We start from the raw sequence: 17,005 nt of genomic DNA, 5'->3' as shown, positions 1-17,005 counted from the left end.
TAATGTTTATGATGAAAACTCATTCTGTAATGCATTTTTATATATGAAAATTATGTGTCTATCAATATCTACTTAGGTGTTGGAGAGGAACAAAAATGAATAAAATCTCTCAGTTTTATTGAACTTAAATAGTTTATATTAATGAATTGTGAAAAATGGATTTAAATACTATACTTGAATAACTGATTCTCAGCAATTCCATGTTTTCCTCATGAAAGTATTTTCTGATGATTATGTTAGATGTAAAAATGTATAATCCTATCTTCTGCTGCAATTTTGAATTCTTATCTTCTTCAGCAGTCTCCCCATTTCCAGTCTGTCTCTGCCTTCGTTCATTTATCCAGTAAACATATGTACAGGTGTAGAAATTCACAGGACAGCAGCGGAGACAGTTACACTAATGCATAATGTAAAATAAAGTGTTTTGAGTGTAACAATAGAAATATGTACAAGAGAAAACATGAAAGAGACTGACATTAACATACAAACTGCAGACAGTTATTGAAATGAGAATTTTATTAAGGCAAATTTTTCTTATTTCTTCTATTAGCCTGAGTTTAATGTAATTTACCAGGCCTTTCATAACTTATGCCAATCCATTATAATTTATTTTTATCCATCACCTATCTCATTTCTCAGCTTAAGCCTGGAGCTGTAATCTTGTTTACTTTTATGAGCATGTGTTCATGATGCCCCTACTTCTAAGTAGGAGAAATCATGATAGAAATCATGATTAATGATATGACCCAGCATCTCTCCAGTCCTGTCTTTGACACATACAGTACTTTTATCATAAATAAGTGCATTTATTCATATTGATTTTGCACATAAATCTATGGTTATTAGCTATAAAAATAGCCAAAATGTTATAAGTAGATATTCTGTATGTTTTAAACAAAAATGCTACTAATATTCTTGGGCTTAGATGAAGAGTCAGGAGTCCTGCCTTTTGAACTACCACTCAATGTAATTTCTAAAGATCTGTAAAAACAAGGATAGTTACATTTATCCTACATACTTTACTGAATAGCTGTAAAGTTTAAATGAGGATAAGTGGTCAAAATAACTTAAAAAAAAAAAATCCCATATTGGTGTGATTAACTTAAGTGAAATGGGTCTAATTTTATTCCTTTTGATCCAAAAAGACTTCTTTATTCCTTTTAAACAAAAAAGTTTTGTTTACTTTATCTAAAATACATTGCCATTATATTTATCTACAATATATTACCATTATCATGTTTGCTTCTGACTTAGGGGAAGTAATTTCTCTATGTAAATTTTAAAGACCTGGAGGGAAATAATTGAGTTTTGTTCTCTATCATTTGGCAGATATAGCTGTTAAAGTGTTGTCTTCTTAGACAACTTTGGTTCATTAGTGGAAAATTCAATTATTGTAATATGTTTTATATACTAATAATATATATTAAAATTACATTCTGTTTACTAAAAGTGATTGAGAACTTTTTAAATAGAATTCTACCATTGAATGTTATGTATTTAACATTCATCAAGCCAAAGTGAATTATTTGCTAATTCTTCTTCATGATATAAATAATAAAATATTGGCATTTCTTATGAAGTAACAAATAATTCATTTTCTTTTTTTAAAGTTTCTCTCATGGTGATAAAATGGTTATTATTGTTTGAAATGACTCCTCTGTTTTATTTCTATCCTAAGTCTTTAAATGATAAAAGAACTTATGTAATTTAAAGTTCACTTTTTAGGTTTTGATTATCCCATTCATAATAATTCTGTAGTATCTTTGGCTCAAAATAAGAAAAATATGAAATCAACATTTGTATGCACAAAAATTTATCATGTGATATTTCTAGTGATGAGTACTTAGGTTATGATTTTTTAAAATTCCTTCTGTGAAAAAAAAGTATTTTTTATACTCTATAATAAGTATATTGGAATCTCTTTTGCTCTTAAATTTTGATTAGGAGATTTCATTTTCAAACTTTAATTTTCAAAATATAAATTTCTTTCTGTCTGATTTTGCACATGATTTAAAGTTACAACTTAGAAATCAAAGTTCTGCATATTTTATCTGTTTCTATAACATTCATAGTGTTATGAAACATTCATAATGTTATGAAATAGAATTTGTATCTAATATATATATATGTATTCTTGGTGGAGATGATTTTTTTGCAACTGGTTTAAATATTTCTTGTGTTTATTAGGAAACACTTTACCAAATATAAATTGATGATATTTTGTGTTAAACTCCATTCTCTGAGTAGTGGGATATATTTAAATAACTTTATAAATGGAATAATGCAGAATACATGAATACCAAAAAAGATTAAGAACATAAAGTTAAAATCCTTGATGTTTCACTAGGGATACTTAAAGCAGAGGAGGCACCAGTTAAGACAAGCATCTCTCATGCACAATTGTGTGACTTAACCTAGCTTCCTATAACCATTTAACCCAACTCTGTGTCTCTATATAATCATGCTTGCATTTTGGATTAATCTGTTACTGTTAGCTGGTCATGGTATTTGATAATATTAATCTGTTCATGCGATTTAATTAGCAAATAAATAGAAAACATCTACTCTGAGTATTTTGACAAAATAAATTGGGAAATTAAATGGAGAAAAGTTTTTAATTTATGAACTGCAACCTGATTTAAATGAGATGTTAGCATCATGTAGCTATCATTGGATATCTCCATGCTGCTGCTGCTGCTAAGTCACTTCAGTCATATCCGACTCTGTGCGACCACAGAGATGGCAGCCCACCAGGCTCCCCCGTCCCTGGGATTCTCCAGGCAAGAACACTGGAGTGGGTTGCCATTTCCTTCTCCAATGCATGAAAGTGAAAAGTGAAAGTGAAGTTGCTCAGTTGTCATGTGTTATATTATTTTGGAGAGGATATATCAAATTTCAGTACCTATAAACTGTTTCCTGCCTTATTCCGCCACATTCTATTTAAGTCTATATGAAGTAACATATCTAATTCTAAACACCTTTAACTGTAGCCACAGAGTAACTTTGGCATCAATACCAAACCTTCCAGGAAATACTGAGCTGGAATAATAGATTATGTTAATAATCATAGTGATTAGAAAAAGAATTCTATAACGATAACCTTCTTCAAGTTGAACCCACAAATCATGGCTAAATACATTTCCCTTTTTACCTTAATTCTGTCTAAAAAGCATGAGTTTGCAACACCACCCTGGTGTATAATAAGCACATTACATTTTCTGTAAATCAAATGTGATCAATTCCACTCTTTCTTTCATCTACTTTTGAAAAATTGAATCACATTTATTATTTGATGCTTCTCTCCCCATGAGCGCTGGAGAAATTCCCAGTGAGGGTCCTACACATTCTAGAACAATGGAGGTTGGATCCCTGTACATTGACCTGCCCCACAGAGAGAGTGGTGATCTAGCCAGCCCACTTCCTTGAGTGTGTGGTGCCCTTATACTATGACCAGATTTTCATGAGAGTAATTCTGTCTAATCTGAGCCACCAAATCTAAGGTCAGCTTTTCTAAAGGCACCACATAGAAATTTCTCTTTGAAGTAATGCCATCTTCCCTGGATAATATAAGCAAATAGAACGCTGCTCCCTACTGCCTTTGCAACCTCCAACCACCATTGTTAGGGGAGATCTTCTCCCTACAACTCCTTACCTCCCATTCTTTTTATTCATCCTACATTCTTTTTTTTCCCCTTTTTAAAATTGCACTTACTACTTTTAACATGAGGCCTAATCTCTTCATGGTTTTTAACATAACATTTAGAATTCAATACAGTATTGATATCTAAAGGCACAATGTTATTTCTCAGATATCTAAAGCTTATTTGTCTTGCAAAGCTGAGCTTTCATACAAGTTAATTAGAAATTCCCCATTTCCATTCTATTCTTTGCTCCTATGAGCTTGACTGTTTTAGATACATCATCCAGATGGAATCATGCAGTATTTGTCCTCCTGTGACTGGGTTTAATTCATTTAGCATGATATTGTCAAGATTTATCCATGCCTCATATTACAAATTTCCTGAATTCAGGAGCAATAAAGACCGAATAATATTCTTTAGTATTTCTAAACCGTGTTTTTCTTTATTGATTTATCTGTTAATGGATATTTAGGTTATTTCCACATTTGAGCTATTGTGTATAGCACTGCAGAGAATGTGGGAATGCTGATATCTCTTTAAGATCATCATTTCAATTCTTTTGAATAAATCTCCAGCAGTAGGATTGCTAAATCATGTGGTAATGCTATTTTCAACTTTTAGGAAACTTCATAATGTTTTCCATAGTGGTTACACTACACTACACAGCTCAGTTGTGTCCGACTCTTTGCAACCCTCTGGACTGTAGCCGGCCAGGCTCCTCTGTCCATGGGATTCTCCAGGCAAGAATACTGGAGTGGGTTGCCATTTCCTTCTCCAGGGGATCTTCCCAACCCAGGGATCGAACCCTGGTCTCCCGCATGGCAGGCAGATGCTTTATCCTCTGAGCCACCAGCGAATTCTTTTGCAATGTAACCACCAGAATATACTAGTTCCAGTTCCTTCACTTCCTTACCAACACTTAGCATCTTTTGTGGGGTTTTTTGTTTTGTTTTGTTTTATAATAGCCATCCTAGCAATGTATGATATCTCATTGTGGTTTTGATTTGCATTTCCCTGATAATTAGTGATATTGACCAAACCATCCTACATTATTTTCCCTTTCAGCAGGACTTAGCATAGTTTCCTATGATTATGCCTGTAGAAATGTAATATTGGTTCCTCTTCTCAGAGTGGAGTGGAGAAAAAGGATGATAAAGCCAGTCAGCTTTTTTTCCCCTCCTAATGGTCATCGTTTATCGACCATAAAATGATGTATCCCACAATTTGTTTGTTCAATAAGATCTTCAATTTTTGCATGTCCATACTTTCAAATAATACTGTCATATAGATAAACAATTTCTGTCAATACATTATCTGTCTTTATTGTAATTAAAAATAACATTATATAATATATGTGTTCTTTGTGCCCAGTTTTACATATTTGAACATTGTTTATATTCAGGTGGGCTATGACATAGTTTTAGTTAGCATAATTTGAATGAGTTTTCTTATTTACTGATGCTAGCATTGACCTGAGAGACAGTTAAACAGAGTTCCTATTTGCATTGCTGCTGCTGCTGCTGCTAAGTCGCTTTAGTCATGTCCGACTCTGTGCGACCCCATAGATGGCAGCCCACAAGGCTCCCCCTGTCCCTGGGATTTTCCAGGCAAGAACATTGAAGTGGGTTACCATTGCCTTCTCCAATGCATGAAAGTGAAAAGTGAAAGTGAAGTCACTCAGCCGTGTCCAACTCCTAGCAACCCCATGGACTGCAGCCCACCAGGCTCCTCCGTCCATGAGGTTTTCCAGGCAAGAGTACTGGAGTGGGGTGCCATTGCCTCTCCATTACCATTAAGTAAATATGTGGTGTTAGAAAAGTCATGTCACTTCATGTTTTACTTCTCAATTGTAAAAAGAAACTAAAACTACTATATGTAACAGGATCTTGCTTACTTTATAATGAGTCTATGAAATAGTTGTGGCATGTTTTTACAAGACATTTTATTCATGCAATCCTCTTTCAGTGACCCTGGTCAATAATAAATTGACCAGTAATACTGCAAAGGAGGTGATAATCTGTTTTCTTTAAAAATTTTGTATGACTGGAGCTAAATATGTTTTACACCTATAAGTGTAGAAGTCATTAATTCACAATACTTTCAGTAGACACAGAAATAGGAAAAAAAAAATGTGAGTAAACTCAGTTTAACAGTTCAGTTCAGTTGCTCAGTCATGTCCGACTCTTTGCGACCCCATGAACCACAGCACGCCAGGCCTCCCTGTCCATCACCAACTCCTGGAGTCCACCCAAACCCACGTCCATCGAGTCGGTGATGCCATCCAGCCATCTCATCCTCTGTCATCCCCTTCTCCTCCTGCTCTCAATCTTTCCCAGCATCAGGGTCTTTTCCAATGGTAGTCTTTGATATTTCTTAGATAACTTTTCACATTCAAAATGTGACAATTTTGTAATGTAGAAGTTAATTTCATTTGAGAACTTTTGTATGAAAGCCATACTTTGCTGATTTTTTAAGTGTTCAGGTGTACAGTATTGAACATCTTGTTATAGATTAGGGCATCTCCTTTGACCTGTATATTCAGGAAACTATATTCAATTTTTTTTACCTTTACCTCCCTTCATTCTTTCTTCCCTTTCCTCTTTTCTCTTTGTCCACCCTTTATTCATTCTTTATGTTAACATATGTTTTGTCGTGAGTCGTGTCCAACTCATTTGCAGCCCAATAGACTTTACCCAATGTTAATATATAAATAGGCTAAAAACATTAAATGTAGTTTTGAAAGTAATAAAATATATCTATCTATGCATTTCATTTATATTAACATGGCCTATCTTGAAAATGCATAAGTAACTAGTGTATTGATGGGATAACTTACTGGACTCCTGAAACTCACTTGCGTGGTTTCTTTGCTATTTAGAAAGCCAAGACAAATAAGCAGTTCAGCTGAGTTTTTCCTGCTGCTGCTAGTTTATCTAGAATTCATGAGCACAGATGTCCAAATTTAGGAAACTAATCTAGAGTCATAGTTAATATCAGTGGGAAAGGGGAATAATATATACAAATTTTGAATTAATTAAGTTTGGGGGTTTTTTTCTATTTTTTTTTTGTTTGTTTGTTTTACTCAGCTATATCATATTCTTATCTCATAGCACGTCAACCCCAACCCCACTGGTTCTCATTAGGTTCCCACCTACCTTGTGTGTGTGTAGGGGGGTGTTTGTTTGTTTATTCATTTATTAATTCATTTGTTTAATATCATTTTCTTTACCTATCTGTTCTTAACCTCCATGAGCAACCATTATAATTTATGTAATGTCTGTTTATTATTTGTATAATGTATAATGTTAATTTGTGTGGGATATCATCTTAATGAATGTAAATGTCATTGCCCTTAGATCAGATCCTGTTTCTCACATGTTTTGTAAGTCAGATGCTTTTAAGATGGATCCATCTTTTCGTATTAACAACCGGTATGATTTCTTTCTTAAGACTGCTAAGTGTTTCCATCATAAATATTTAGTGTCCATTTTTCTCATTGTCCATTTTTCCTGATACTACCACCTCCCCATAAATAGAAACTCAAGAAGTTTTTTGGGTCCTAGGGTGTACATGTGCTTTAGTTAACAACATTCTGCCACTTTGTACTCTAGAGTGGTTGCGTTTATCTGCATTCCCAATAAAATAATTATGTGCTTGTAAATTGTAAACAAGCAGTTGTATTTTTCATCCAGAAATGGTCATAGTATTCTCAGATCATACAGTGGTGATAAAGCTAAACAACCACGTAATATTTCATAATCCCCTAATCCCATATTCTGGTCAGCACACTGTATTCTCTGGCTTTCAAACATTTTTCAGTATAGTGAGACTTAAGTAATACATCACTATTGCTTTCATTTATACTTTCTAATCTTTCATTAGTCTAGGTTTTTCTTTATATACTTAAAATACTTTTGAATTTCCTTCTCTGTGATTCATCTACATCTTGCTAACTGCCAAGATATTTCTGGTTTTTTTCTACTAGATTATCATTTTTATTAATTTTTATAACAGCATAAAACAATAGATACAAAGGTGATAAATTGTGTAGTACCTGCCACTTAAATACTTGTGGAATAGATAAATAAAAATCATGAACTTTTGTGTGATATATATTTTGATATACCTTAATCTATAAAATTTTAATAATGTAATAATTTTAATCCAGAATACATTTTTGAAGTAGTGATAAACATTGATATAAATAGTGATAAATATCACTAAAACTAGTGATAATGTAGAATGTTTTATGGTGACTGATTTTTTTAATTCAAAAATTTCTTATTAAATTTTTGGGGTTTTAATTACCAAAGTGTAAGATTTTAAGAAGTTAATTTTCTCATTACTCATACAAATCAAAAATCAGATTATCCTAGCATTCCTAGTAAAAGTTATTAGAATAGGCGCTTTCCATGGATATAATTCGGAGAAGGCAATGGCACCCCACTCCAGTACTCTTGCCTGGAAAATCCCATGGGCGGAGGAGCCTGGTGGGCTGCAGTCCATGGGGTCGCTAGGAGTCGGACACGACTGAGTGACCTCACTTTCACTTTTCACTTTCATGCATTGGAGAAGGAAATGGCAACCCACTCCAGTGTTCTTGCCTGGAGAATCCCAGGGACGGGGGAGCCTGGTGGGCTGCCGTCTATGGGGTCGCACAGAGTCGGAGACGACTGAAGCGCCTTAGCAGCAGCAGCAGCAGCATGGATATAATTGAAGTACCATCTGTACAATCTCAAACTTGAATAACTGGTTTGCATACACGTTGATATAATTTAAAGGAAATGTGTTTGCTCACAATGCTAAACAGTAGATAAAACCATTCATGTGTTCTATCTTCTAGGAATTATTTCTAAACCAAAGTCAGAGTAAAAAGTTTCCTTAACGTTGAATATGCCTACATTCAAATCAATTAAGTGATAAAATACTATTTTAGTGAACTTCTGTGTAGTATGATCAAATAATGTTTGCATGCATTTTAAAACAGTTTCTAGGACCTTACAATTAAAGTATTTTCAAGAGAATTTGCATGTGTCCAGTGGTTAAGACTTCACACTTCCATTCTAGGGGATGCAGGTTCGATCCGTGGTCAGAGAGCTAGGATCCCACATGCCAGGTTGCACATCCAATGGAATTTAGAAAGATGATAACAATAACCCTGTGTACGAGACAGCAAAAGTGACGCTGATGTATGGAACAGTCTTATGGACTCTGTGGGAGAGGGAGAGGGTGGGAAGATTTGGGAGAATGGCATTGAAACATGTAAAATATCATGTATGAAACGAGATGCCAGTCCAGGTTCAATGCACGATACTGGATGCTTGGGGCTAGTGCACTGGGACGACCCAGAGGGAGGGTATGGGGGAGGGGGGGGGAGGAGGGTTCAGGATGGGGAGCACATGTATACCTGTGATGGATTCATTTTGATATTTGCAAAACTAATACAATTATGTAAAGTTTAAAAATAAAATAAAATTTAAAAATAAATAAATAAAAAGAAAGAAAATAATTTTCAAAACTATTATATATTTGAAGATACATACTTAATTATTTTAATTCTTACAAGTGCTAAAATCATTTTATGAATTTAAAGGAGTGATTTGTATACTCATTGATTTTCCTGTGATTCTTGTATAATTTGTAGGAAGTTGGAGAGACAGAGGAAAGCGAAGTTGTTATTAAGTAACTATGTTCAAGTAGTCACATTCCCTATAGATTTCATACTCACCATGAAACCAAAACTAGAAGAATTGGCAAAATCTTCTGAACTGCAGTACTGCACCAGTGCTAGTGGGAAACTACTGGGGCAAAGAAGGTTCAACGGGCATATCTTGAGACTGAGAAGATCATGTAGTTCATGATCTTCCGTATGTATCTAGGTAACATGCTAGTTTGGAGAAGGAAATGGCAACCCACTCCAGTGTTCTTGCCTGGAGAATCCCAGGGACTGGGGAGCCTGGTGGGCTGCCATCTATGGGGTCACACAGAGTCGGACACGACTGAAGTGACTTAACAGCAAATGCTAGTTATCTCTGTATTTTTTCATTAGTTTTATTAATGAGTCTAAACAGATTTTCTTTTTTACAACTAGAAGCATTTTTCATTTCACTGTATAACTACATTGTATGAATTTGCCCCTTTAAAATGTGAAAAACTAACAGGTAAATTCAAAACAGGAAGCAAGAAGGTTATGCAGCTATTTCCTTTAATAGAATTTGTTCCTGCAGAAAAGTGGCAATGCAATTTCTGGATTATGACACCATTAATTTGTTTCAATTCAGAATCATCTGGTTATAAATGTACTCTTTCTTGTGACTAAAAGAAGTGTTTTTCAGTGTGCTTTACCACTTTCAGTGCTAAATTTTTCTTTGGAGGTATTATCGCATTCTTTTATGTAATTTTTCTCATTTTATGTGTACAACAGCCTGGGATTGTTGAACTAAACCTAAGGCCCATCTGAAGATAAAGTTTCATTGGAGTAAGTTATAGAAAAGTCATCATTCTTGTTTGTGTTATTGTAGGCATTTTTATGGACTTCTTTTGCCATTTCTCAATGGTAAAAGAACTTCCCTTACTTGTTACCAATGTATATCAAAATCATTAAAACTTTTAAGACTCAATCATGCCATGTTTAGAATTTCCCATGGAAGCCGATAGTGAACAATAGGGAATTTCACATTGGCATCTATGAAGCTCATTGAAAACCTAATTGTTCAACAAGTATTTCTTTTTAAATAATGTTCTAGCCATGGCAGGTATTTTTCCTCAGGTAAAGCTGGTAGCATTCACAAATATCTGGCACTATAACTTGGGTGGTTTCACTGAATTTATATGTAGCTCACATAGCTACATAATATGACCATGTGATATGTGCCAAACATGCACCCTAAATTATTTGACAGCTCATATAAAAGGGACCAAAAAACCTAAATGTAAAATATTGAAATACTAATAATGTTGCTACTTTTTTTCTGTGAAAATCCTCTTTCTAGAAAAAGAGGAAATACAAAATGCTCTGTGACCAGTCCAGCAACATAACTTACAGGACCCAGAGCAAAATGAAAATGTCAGGCTCTTTGTTCAAACAGTGTTAAAAATTTCAAGATGACAGCAGCAAAGATTAAACCGAGTATGGGGCCCTTCTGAGCATAGAGCATACACACACCCATGACGCTGCCCTCTATATAACATCTGTTTCTTCCACTTAGGACTGTCTTGCATGTAGTGAAGTAACAGACACTTAATGGAAATCTTTTTTATCTGAGCAGAGTTGAGGCTATAACAATTTCTTAAAGGAAGCTTCACAACAAAATCCTAACAATTTTTTCTACCACTCCTATTCCATAACATAATAAGAGTTTACACTTTTCTAGTTGCTTGCTGCACATAGAAAATAATATATTGGTGTTTACAATTATTTCTTCCCCATAAAAAATTGGTTTAGTAAAGAATGTTGTCTTCATAACAGTGTGAACAAAATGCATGGGTTTGATAATATTTAATTGTTTTTAAGAGCAACATTTTGCATGTTGTATTAGACACATTTTATATGTTCAGGTAAGTTGATGAAATCAAGCTACATATGGTTTTGGTATTTATGTTCCAGAGAACTTTGAACTGATGTTCTCTGAAATGGCGTGTTCAGTTGAATGGCTGCTGAAGTGGTTTTTAAATGCAAAGCAATGTCTTCTGTGCCCTGTGGACCCAGATGAGACATAGCACGCCTTTTTTTTTTATTTTATACTTGAATTTTTCTTTTTAGGCATGCAAGTATTGGAGTGGAATGGAATTCCTTTAACTTCTAAAACATATGAAGAAGTGCAGAGTATCATTAGTCAGCAAAATGGGGAAGCAGAAATATGTGTAAGACTGTGAGTTTTTCCCCATCTTTTTGTTTCCATTTTTTTGGCTATTCATGGCTCTTTTAATTTAAAATTGTTAAGGTGGAACCTTTGCCAGTCAGAAAGATTGCTTGTAATTAGAAAATAAAGTGAATGCAAGTTTATAGATGTCTTGTGTTCAGAATCAAAGTCTAAAGCACAGAAAGAATTCAGCTAATTTTGTTTCTTATTATGTCCCCTTTCATGATTTTCTTGAAACATGCATCATTTAAATGAAAGCCTAAACCCATTTAGATTTCATGGATTTGTACAGTATTTCAAAATGAACTTATATTTAATCCATAAAGATTTCACCTTAAATAATCATTTTTATCAGCTGACTTTTAACAGCATTGCAAATATATATTTGGTTAGAAGGGTGAGCATGCTTTGAAATTGCTTTATATCATTAACCACTTCTCATTTACCTACTGAAAAAAATACTCAGCGTAGTTGGGAAAAGGGGCCTTTTGTCTCAGACGTCCTCAATTGCTTTCTTAATTTTTTTTTTGTTTTAATTTTTAGGGACCTCAATATGCTGTCAGATTCTGAAAATCCCCAGCACCTAGAACTCCATGAACCACCAAAATCTGGTAGGTGAAAGCTTCCAAGTGTGGTGAAGATGGAGATGGAGAAGCAGTCGTAGAGGCAGATGGAGCTGTAGATGAGGATATAGACACAATCACAGATAGAGGCAAAAATAAATGTATAGACATATGAATGTTTATATATTTATGTAATAGTAAGAAAATCGGAAGCATTGTAGTTTCATTTTAGTATTCTAGGGAAACACATATATACATGTTAGAATCATTAAAGAAATTCACATGAAATTCTTGCTGTGTGAATTCACATTTGGAATTCTTTAAAATTCAATTCATCATATGAAAGTAATTCATGGAGTCATTTATTTTGGGTCCTATATACTTTTTGGATAATACTAGATTCTTTTTAGCATAGCTGAGTTTTGGAACACTACTGAAACATTCGATTGCCTTTTATAATAAATAAAAATCAATATAATATATAAGTACACAATAAAGTAGATTTAACTCTTTCTTAGATAGCAGATATAGTCTATAAATTTAGCTCATTTATAAGATTAAATATATTGTTGTTCTATGTTCAATAAATATTTACCAAGCACTTCCTATGCTATAGCCAATATCTTTAAGAGTCTGGGTTGTGGCACTAAACAGAGCAGACCAAAACCTGTAGAAATTTTCATATATCTGTAAATGTAAATATATTCTTTGAAATTTCCCCTTAGAAAAATAGATGTATAAGATTGCAAGAAATAAAAACAATCAATCATAGAAATTAAATTCCAGTGAATAAAAGAGTATTTTGTCATATAGTTAGTTCTCTGTATAAAACATTTACAAGCATTTTTCTAATGATATAATAGGAACCTCAAATTTCCTCTGTAATTCAGTACTCTTTCTCAGTCTCTTCTAGACTTCCTGAGAAATAGATTTATAAAGGTACACTTGCATGTATTTTCTTTTTAATTTAAATTGTTTTACATAACATTTTGACTTTGTCATCTAGAACTCAGATAAGTTCCATGGTGTTAAGTACCAATGAAACTGAGAATATGTGAAGCCATTTGGTTTTGTTGCAGTGGATAAAGCGAAATCCCCAGGGGTTGATCCCAAGCAGTTGGCAGCAGAGCTCCAGAAGGTCTCACTACAGCAGTCACCACTGGTTCTGTCATCTGTTGTTGAAAAGGGATCTCACGTTCATTCAGGTCCTACATCAGCAGGATCCAGTTCCGTTCCCAGTCCTGGGCAGCCAGGGTCACCCTCAGTGAGCAAAAAGAAACACAGCAGCAGCAAGGTGAGAAATGCCCAATGCAGCCTCTAAATTGCTTATTTTCTACTCCTTACTCAAATTAGGAGATGGGAAATATAGTATCATGTCCTAAAGGTGTTTCTCATGTAATTTCTCCTTTCCTATTGATCTGCTGAAACAAACAAAAAAGGTTTCCATATCTCAGTATAAAACTGATCAAGATGTATCAAAATGATGTGTTTCTCTCTTAAAGTATTGTGGCAGTTATTATGAGGGACTTGAAAAAAAAATGTATCTGATGCTTCCTGTTCTTTTTCTTTGTGGTTGTTACATAAATCTGAACCTCTTTGTGTATCAAATATAGTCATTGTATCTTTTTCGAAACACAACATATAATTACATTATATTTTGTAATTTAAATAAATAGTAAAAAAGACCACGAAATGAGGATAATTTAGGACAACAGGAAACCAAGAAACCCAGTAATACAGTATTGCTATTTTGAAATGTATCCAATTCCATACTAATAAATTTTCTCTTCATGCAGTTCTTCAGTTAGAATAAATGTTTCTAACAGTATTATTTTAGAGTTACTGGGGAATTAAAAGAAAACATAAATTAATTTTAACTTAATAGGACCAGGTGATAATATAGACAATTTGTAATTTTCCCCCCATAGATTGGATTATTAATAGAGAAACTCTCTTCATGATTGATAAATACATTTAAAAGGGTTTTTTGTTTGTTTAAACATAAAGGTTTTTCCTTATGTGGTGAAATATATGTAGGAAGGACAGGCTATGGTTAGATAAGTTGACTGGACTTCAGAAAATAGTTTTTTAAGGTTTCATGAGGAATAAGTTCAAAGATAGACTCAATTTCAAAATAAATTTTAACACAACTATATTTTCCCACATGCAATTATGTATTAATTTTGAAGAATTACCTCATGGAGGTGCCCTGTCTCCAAAGTTACAGGCTGATATCATTTTCTGATTTCTCAGTATCTCCACACAGATGACCTAAAGACATGACAAATTCTGCTAACAAAGTTTTCACACCAAATACAGTAAATTCTATAAGTCTGTCATCCAGATATTTTTTTTTATTTCAGCATTTGACATCACCATCCTCCCAGAAAATTAAGTCAAATATAAAAGCACCATCTCATCTTTTCTTTTGACTCATTGAATCCTAGTGCTGTGAATTCTAGTTTTTTGATAAGTCTCTAATAATTTTCCATCTTTTCTGAACTTGCCAATTTCATTTAGTAAAGCATTATTCTTCTTTACCTGCAGTATTGCACTTACTGCTAGTCACTCCGCTCACCAGTCTCTCTTCCTCCCTCTTAATCTACCCTCCAACTATGGATCTGTGACACAGTGATTGGATTAGGTCCCTCTCCTGTTTAAAATTCATCCCTGCTACCTGGAATGTCAGCTTCCCTGCCTCTACCTGGGGAAGGGGGATGTTCCTTGGGAGATTATCACAGTAAACTTAATGTTGTCAGATCTTTACAATAGCCTTGCTACTAAGTACTCTATTTCTTAGGGTTATCAACTCATTCTACTTTCCAAAGACATTTTTACATGCCGCCTTCAGTACCATGAGTCATAATTTGAATGCAAGATACAAAGATGGGTAAAATCCATCCCTGTATACTATGTAGACCAGTGGTTCTTAAAGCCTGCTCAGTCTAGTAGTACCAGCATCAGGCAGGAACTTATTAAAAATGCAAATTCTTGATCCTACCATTATGCCTTCTGAATCAGAAGCTCCAGGGATAAAACCAAGCAACCTGAGTTTTAATAAGTTCTCCAAGTGAGTGTGATACCCCTTGAAGTTTAAGAAGTACTAATTTAAGTATAGATGAAGGATGATATATAAACAAATTCAGTAAAGCTATAATGTTGGTGGTCATTAAAAACTGCAGAGGGCACTGGGACAATGGGGTTAGGAAAGCTGGCATTTAGCTAATGAACCCGTTTGGTAAAGGGGAAAAAGAAACCAACATTGAAGAAGAGAATGCACCACCAAAAAAAAAAATGAGAAACAGAAAATTGTATGCTTAAGTCATGGTATACAAAAGATATAGGGATAATAAATAGAGGAGAAGCCTAGATAATTGTAAATTGAAAGACATTATATGCCATGCCTTGCTTTTACTCTACAATCTGCAGAAAATGAAGAGTCAATGATAAACAAAAATAACAGAAACCCTTCCTCTACGAAGCCTTTCCATATTCTAATCCTTCCTTAGAGTCATCCTTCTCTCTTCCTTCACTCCCTCCAAAGTGCCAGATGCTTTATGTATCTAGTAAAACAATTTGTATCTTGATTATGGTTACTTGTTTGCTTATTTTACCCTCCTAAATGGGCTGCACACTCATTAAGAACCAAAAGCCATTTCTTATTTTCTTTATAACTCCCTAAGCACGTAGCAGAGTAGCTTGCATAGACCATAACAAAATAAATTAAAATTAAATTAAAACATCAGTGGTACCTGTGAGTCTTTATAATATTATGGGAATAAAAAATAGAGTTTTTTTTTTCATGTGAACTTTTTTGGTAATGATTGAAAGATGAACACAGGTATTATAGGTATTATAGGACACAGGTATTATAGGACAAATATCAGGGAAATGATACTGATACGTTTTATGATATGTGGTAATTCTTTTCTATGCCAAAAATGTGACCTATGTAGTTTTACAGAGGTTTTGCTGAAACAGCTATAGAGCTTCACTGTCCATGACAGAGGCTGCTAGCCACCTGTGGCAATTGAACACTTCAAATGTTCTAGTCCTAATTGAGATATGCTGTATACGTGAATTATACAACAGATTTTAAAGACTTAGTATAAAAAAACATGTAAAATAGCTCATTACATTTTTTATATTGATTTCATGGTGAAATGATAGTATTTCTAATAAATTACATCAAATAAAATATGTCAGTAGAAATTAATTGCACAGGACTTTCCTGATGGTCCAGTGGTTAAAACTTCGTGCTCCCAATGCAGGGGACCCAGGTTTGACCCCTGGTCAGGGAACTAGATCCCACACGCCACAACTAAAGAGCCAACGTACCCAACTAAAACCGGTGCAGCTAAGACCTGGTGCAGTCAAATAAACAAAATATATTTTTAAAAATCAATTTACCATTTATTTTTATATTTTTAAAGTGACTACTACAGTATTTGAAATAACCTATGTGGCTCACATTATAGTCTACTTGACAGTGATGGTATATAGATTGCTTTTTAATTCTTATTAATAGTAATAACAATAATCAAATCTGGTTATTAGTGAGATTCTATATATACTTACAGAAATATATAGTGAATAGATGTTAACACTCTTGAAGAAAGGGACTGTTGCCTATTCATCTTTTGGAGAGTTTATTATCATCAACATTTAGCTGGTACTGAGTTTCTTAAAATAAATAAACTTAATGATATTTATAGTATGCATAAAAGTCAATACTTATTTTTATTTGTTCTACAAATCCTACAATGTTAAAATATTGACATTGAGAGATTAGAGAAATACTGAGCAATGGTCTGAAGCTTACATGTTTCTGAGTCAGGTAATATGTTCAAATATAGCATATGTTCTTCAGTTAATTTAGAAAATTATAATTTTAACATCCTTTTGTTTTTATTAGTTATGAGGCTAACTATATATTAAA

The 17,005-nt window shown here is 33.8% G+C and overlaps 1 protein-coding gene across 1 annotated transcript in view; it reads left to right on the top strand.

Moving 5' to 3' along the window:
* PCLO (piccolo presynaptic cytomatrix protein) overlaps nucleotides 1-17,005 on the top strand; it is a 141,860-nt gene that overhangs the window by 97,689 nt on the left and 27,166 nt on the right. The window contains exons 8-10 of the mRNA XM_070368855.1: nucleotides 11,404-11,512; nucleotides 12,047-12,114; nucleotides 13,146-13,360. Of these exons, the coding sequence (XP_070224956.1) occupies nucleotides 11,404-11,512; nucleotides 12,047-12,114; nucleotides 13,146-13,360 (392 nt within the window). The remainder of the gene's footprint in view (nucleotides 1-11,403; nucleotides 11,513-12,046; nucleotides 12,115-13,145; nucleotides 13,361-17,005) is intronic.

This window comes from Bos mutus, chromosome 4 (genome assembly GCF_027580195.1).
Source record: "Bos mutus isolate GX-2022 chromosome 4, NWIPB_WYAK_1.1, whole genome shotgun sequence".
In the NCBI taxonomy this organism is placed as follows: domain Eukaryota; kingdom Metazoa; phylum Chordata; class Mammalia; order Artiodactyla; family Bovidae; genus Bos; species Bos mutus.
Note: the sequence above shows the minus strand (reverse complement) of the source record. Positions and strands in the feature narration are given on the sequence as shown.